The sequence below is a fragment of the Aethalodelphis obliquidens genome, unplaced genomic scaffold (assembly GCF_003676395.1).
Source record: "Aethalodelphis obliquidens isolate GAN/ISIS:26980383/991018 unplaced genomic scaffold, ASM367639v1 scaffold8, whole genome shotgun sequence".
Classification (NCBI taxonomy): Eukaryota; Metazoa; Chordata; class Mammalia; order Artiodactyla; family Delphinidae; genus Aethalodelphis; species Aethalodelphis obliquidens.
This window is the reverse complement of record NW_020837952.1, coordinates 27,619,920-27,625,919: the sequence shown is the minus strand read 5'-3', so window position 1 is coordinate 27,625,919 and position 6,000 is coordinate 27,619,920. Positions and strand designations below refer to the sequence as shown.

The 6,000-nt window shown below is 38.8% G+C and overlaps 1 protein-coding gene across 4 annotated transcripts in view; it reads left to right on the top strand.

Moving 5' to 3' along the window:
* The window catches only part of PPFIA2 (PPFI scaffold protein A2), a 473,386-nt gene that overhangs the window by 361,701 nt on the left and 105,685 nt on the right, over positions 1–6,000 (top strand). For all 4 annotated transcript variants that reach the window (XM_027107099.1, XM_027107100.1, XM_027107097.1 and 1 more), the window contains exon 9: positions 5,687–5,833. In XM_027107099.1, coding sequence (XP_026962900.1) covers positions 5,687–5,833 — 147 coding nt within the window. The remainder of the gene's footprint in view (positions 1–5,686; positions 5,834–6,000) is intronic.

Genomic DNA, 6,000 nt, shown 5'->3' with positions numbered 1-6,000 from the left:
CTCTCACTGTTGTGGCCTCTCCCATTGTGGAGCACAGGCTCCGGACGTGCAGGCTCAGCAGCCATGGCGCACACACCCAGCCGCTCCGCAGCATGTGGGATCTTCCCAGACTGGGGCACGAACCTGTGTCCCCTGCATCGGCAGATGGACTCTCAACCACTGCGCCACCAGGGAAGCCCCTAATTCTATTGATTTGAGTCTTCTCCCTTTTTTTCTTGATGAGTCTGGCTAATGGTTTATCCATTTTGTTTATCTTCTCAAAGAACCAGCTTTTAGCTTTACTGATCTTTGCTATTGTTTCCTTAATTTCTTTTTCATTTATTTCTGATCTGATATTTATGATTTCTTTCCTTCTGCTAACTTTGGTGGTTTTTTGTTCTTCTTTCTCTAATTGCTTTAGGTGCAAGGTTTGGTTGTTTATTTGAGATGTTTCCTGTTTCTTAAGGTAGGATTGTATTGCTGTAAACTTCCCTCTTAGAACTGCTTTTGCTGCATCCCATAGGTTTTGGGTCATCGTGTTTTCGTTGTCTTTTGTTTCTAGGAATTTTTTGATTTCCTCTTTGATGTCTTCAGTGATCTCTTGCTTATTAAATAGTGTATTGTTTCACCTCCATGTGTTTGTATTTTTTACAGATCTTTTCCTGTAATTGATATCTAGTCTCACAGCGTTGTGGTCAGAAAAGATACTTGATACGATTTCAATTTTCTTAAATTTACCAAGGCTTGATTTGTGACCCAAGATATTATCTATCCTGGATAATGTTCCATGAGCACTTGAGAAAAATGTGTATTCTCTTGGTTTTGGATGGAATGTCCTATAAATATCAATTAAGTCCATCTCGTTTAATGTATCATTTAAAGCTTGTGTTTCCTTATTTATTTTCATTTTGGATGATCTGTCCATTGGTGAAAGTGGGGTGTTAAAGTCCCCTACTATGATTGTGTTACTGTCCATTTCCCCTTTTATGGCTGTTAGTATTTGCCTTATGTATTGAGGTGCTCCTATGTTGGGTGCATAAATATTTACAATTGTTATATCTTCTTGGATCAATCCCTTGATCATTATGTAGTATCCTTCTTTGTCTCTTGTAATAGTCTCTATTTTAAAGTCTATTTTGTCTGATATGAGAATTGCTACTCCAGCTTTCTTTTGATTGCCATTTGCATGGAATATCTTTTTCCATCCCCTTACTTTCAGTCTGTATGTGTTCCTAGGTCTGAAGTGGGTCTCTTGTAGACAGCATACATACGGGTCTTGCTTTTGTATCCATGCAGCCAGTCTGTGTCTTTTGGTGGGAGCATTTAATCCATTTGTATTTAAGGTAATTATCAATATGTAAATTCCTATTCTCATTTTCTTAATTGTTTTGGGTTTGTTATTGTAGGTCTTTTCCTTCTCTTGTGTTTCTTGCATAGAGAAGTTCCTTTAACATTTGTTGTAAAGCTGGTTTGTTGATGCTGAACTCTCTCAGCTTTTGCTTGTCTGTAGAGGTTTTAATTTCTCCATCAAATCTGAATGAGATCCTTGCTGGGTAGAGTAATCTTTGTTGTAGGTTCTTCTCCTTCATCACTTTAAATATGTCCTGCCACTCCCTTCTGGCTTGCAGAGTTTCTGCTGAAAGATCAGCTGTTAACCTTATGGGGATTCCCTTGTGTGTTATTTGTTGTTTTTCCCTTGCTGATTTAATATGTTTTCTTTGCATTTAATTTTTGATAGTTTGATTAATATGTGTCTTGGCGTGATTCTCCTTGGATTTATCCTGTATGGGACTCTCTCTGCTTCCTGGAGTTGATTAACTATTTCCTTTCCCATATTAGGGAAGTTTTCAACTATAATCTCTTCAAATATTTTCTCAGTCCCTTTCTTTTTCTCTTCTTCTTCTGGGACCCCTATAATTTGAATGTTGTTGCGTTTAATTTGTCCCAGAGGTCTCTGAGACTGTCCTCAGTTCTTTTCATTCTATTTCTTTATTCTGCTCTGCAGTAGTTATTTCCACTATTTTATCTTCCAGGTCACTTATCTGTTCTTCTGCCTCAGTTATTCTGCTATTCATCCCTTCTAGAGAATTTTTAATTTCATTTATTGTGTTGTTCATCATTGCTTGTTTCCTCTTTAGTTCTTCTAGGTCCTTGTTAAATGTTTCTTGCATTTTCTCTCTTCTATTTCCAAGATTTTGGATCATCTTTACTATCATTATTCTGAATTCTTTTTCAGGTAGACTGCCTATTTCCTCTTCATTTGTTAGGTCTGGTGGATGTTTACCTTGCTCCTTCATCTGCTGTGTGTTTCTCGGTCCTCTCATTTTGCCTATCTTACTGTGTTTGGTGTCTCCTTTTCTCAGGCTGCAGGTTCATAGTTCCCGTTGCTTTTGGTGTCTGTCCCCAGTGGCTAAAGTTGGTTCAGTGGCTTGTGTAGGCTTCCTGGTGGAGGGGACTAGTGCGTGTGTTCTGGTGGATGAGGCTGGATCTTGTCTTTCTGGTGGGCAGGTCCATGTCTGGTGGTGTGTTTGGGGGTGTCTGTGGCCTTATTATGATTTTAGGCAGCCTCTCTGCTAATGGATGGGGCTGTGTTCCTGTCTTGCTAGTTGTTTGGCATAGGGTGTCCAGCACTGTAGCTTGCTGGTCGTTGAGTGAAGCTGGGTCTTGGTGTTGAGATGGAGATCTCTGGGAGACTTTCGCCATTTGATATTACGTGGAGCTGGGAGGTCTCTTGTGGACCAGTGTGCTGAAGTTGGCTCTCCCACCTCAGAGGCACAGCACTGACTCCTGGCTGGAGCACCAAGAGCCTTTCATCCACATGGCTCAGACTAAAAGGGAGAAAAAAATAGAAAGAAAAAAAGAAAGAAAGAAAGACAGAGAGAGAGAGATAGAGAGAGAGAGGGAGGGAGGGAGGGAGGAAGGAAGGATGAAAGGGGATAAAATAAAATAAAGTAGGATAAAATAAAGTCATTAAAATAAAAAATAACTATTATGAAAAAAATTTAAAAAGTAAAAAAAAAAAAAAGAAAAAAAAGAACAGACAGACAGAATCCCAGGACAAATAGTGAAAGCAAAGCTATACAGACAAAATCTCACACAGAAGCATACAAATACACACTCACAAAAAGAGAAAAAGGGAAGAAAAAAAATATATATATGTGTATATATATATATATATATATATATATATATATATATATAGTTGCTCCCAAAGTCCACCTCCTCAATTTGGGATTATTTGTTGTCTATTCAGGTGTTCCACAGATGCAGGGTACATCAAGTTGATTGTGGAAGTTTAATCCGCTGCTCCTGAGGCTGCTGGGAGAGATTTCCCTTTCTCTTCTTTGTTAGCACAGCTCCCGGGGTTCAGGTTTGGATTTGGCTCCGCCTCTGCGTGTAGGTCTCCTGAGGGGTCTGGTCTTCGCTCAGACAGGACGGGGTTAAAGGAGCAGCTGCTTCGGGGGCTCTGGCTCACTCAGGCCGGGGGGGAGGGAGGGTATACGGGGCGAGCCTGCGGCGGCAGAGGCCAGCGTGACGTTGCACCAGCCTAATGCGTGCCGTGCGTTCTCCCGGGGAAGTTGTCCCTGGATCCTGGGACCCTGGCAGTGGCGGGCTGCACAGGCTCCCAGAAGGGGAGGTGTGGAGAGTCCCTGAAATTCTTAATTTCAACCCTTTTAGCCACTACTTCTGGTATTTTCTCTTATTTAAACTTATCCTATGTCTTGCTGTTATATTATATGAGGATTTTAACTCTCTTCTTTCCCTTCCTTTCTCTTAACACCCATCCTTCCACTATAATCATCTCAAAATCACATTCAGTGTTACCATTATTATGACTATGTAAATAATTCCACAAATGATCCAAGTAGTCATTTTCAATGGTAATATTTCCTTTTGTATGGCTTTCTATTTTTCTAGGATTTTATTAATTACCTGGTAAGTAAATTTGCTTACTTATTTTTAAAGCTATGGTAAGTCTTTCCACCCACTCCAACAGTTTGGTTTCATAATTTCAATTCAGATTATGGACAATAGTCCATAATTTATCGGATAATTTATCATTCTTATTTTTAAGAATGAGAATAAGAATTCTCATTCTTATTTTCTTTGAATCATCTCTGTTTCCTCTGCTCTCCACCTCTGATCTGTACCAAATTTTTTATAAGCCTGTTTCATTCTTCTTGCTATTGTTATGGGATTTACCTCTACTAGCACCTTGAAAATTCAGGAGAAAAAGTGACCAAATCCCTGAATTAGAAAAGGCATAGGGTTTCCCTGGTGGCGCAGTGGTTGAGAGTCTGCCTGCCAATGCCGGGGACACGGGTTCGTGTCCCGGTCCGGGAAGATCCCACATGCCGCGGAGTGGCTGGGCACGTGAGCCATGGCCGCTGAGCCTGCGCGTCCGGAGCCTGTGCTCCTCAACGGGAGAGGCCACAGCAGTGAGAGGCCCGTGTACCGCAAAAAAAAAAAAAAGAAAAGAAAAGAAAAGAAAAGGCATAAAACCCAGAATACAGATAATGACTGAACTTTGAGGGAAGGTGGGACACCTGTTCTAAACTAAAAGATAGAGGTTAAGGATTTATGTGGATGTAGTTAAATTTCCAGATGGTGGTTAGGGAAGATCAGGAAGCTGAAGGACTGTCCATTTAAGGGCTTCTGTTTCTGTTGGAAAATTAGAATGGAATTTATCTGTTCTGTGCATGTGGCAGGATTGACTCTGGATCTTGTAGGAGAGTAACAAAGAGACTGCTTAGGAACAAGTGGTCAAAGAAACCTGGATGGTAATAAATGGAAAACACCACCATCTCCTCAATGTCAGGCTCCTTATGCAAAGGAGCTTCCCAAATTATCAGAAAACCACACCAGGCCCAAGATGCTCACTTCTGCAGCTGATTTTTCCCAATATCTCAAAAAAGTAGGTTATCTACCTACTAATAAATTCCCATGTAAGCTATTAGGAAGATAAAATCATTTCCATGTTATCTATGAATTATATGGTTTAAAATTATTGCTTAATGTAGTTAATATTATATTAATAATATAGTATTTAAAACCATCACTTCATTTGCACCAATAACTGATTTTCCCCTAGAGATTTGTGTTCGTTGAGTTCTATAAATTCTTTTTCATTGGAATATATCATATTCCAATTAAACAAGGGAAATGGTTAAGTTCCAAAGTAAATTCGTCAATTCATTTGTGAGTGTGATTCAAATTTACTTTTTTTTTTCATTTTTGCCTTCTCTTTTAACCACTGAGCTATTCTTACTTATACATGACAATAAGGATACTGATGATATTTATTATCCTTCTTTGAAAAACCCTTTGCAATTTGGAACTATAGCCACCATTTTACCAATTTTATGGTTTGCAACTCTACCCATAATTATACTTATTTCTACTGTGTAATGAACTAATTTTTCTGCCACTTCTTTTCTAAGAATACCAAGTCTACAGTAAGGAGTTTTAAAATGTGCTCCATTGCATTCTCAGATAGAGAAAGCTTTTTGCTAACCCAAGATGGAAGAAGAATTCTGACAAATAAGTTGAGAAAACTCACATGAAATCTTGCATCCCTTAATGAAAAGAAAGGAATGAATATTTACCTCAAGAAAGCAATAGTTTCTTTTATAGCTCACTATTCAATTTAAAAAATAAGACAATATATAAACTAAGAATCTGATTTTTTAAATTATTTTAATTGTAGGCCATGGCACAGAAGGAAGATATGGAAGAAAGAATCACGACCCTTGAGAAGCGTTACCTCAGTGCTCAGAGAGAATCTACCTCCATACATGACATGAATGACAAACTAGAAAATGAGTTAGCAAATAAAGAGGCCATCCTACGGCAGGTTCAGTATCTCTATCTTGGTTTTGTTCTGGTCTGTGTGTTCTCACCATTCTCACAAAACATGGAGTAAATAAAATATGGTATTCTTTGGTAATCAATCATTCTCTAAAATTTATAACCAAGCTAACTAAACAGATGTAATTTTCAGTGTGTAATCTAGAAATCTAT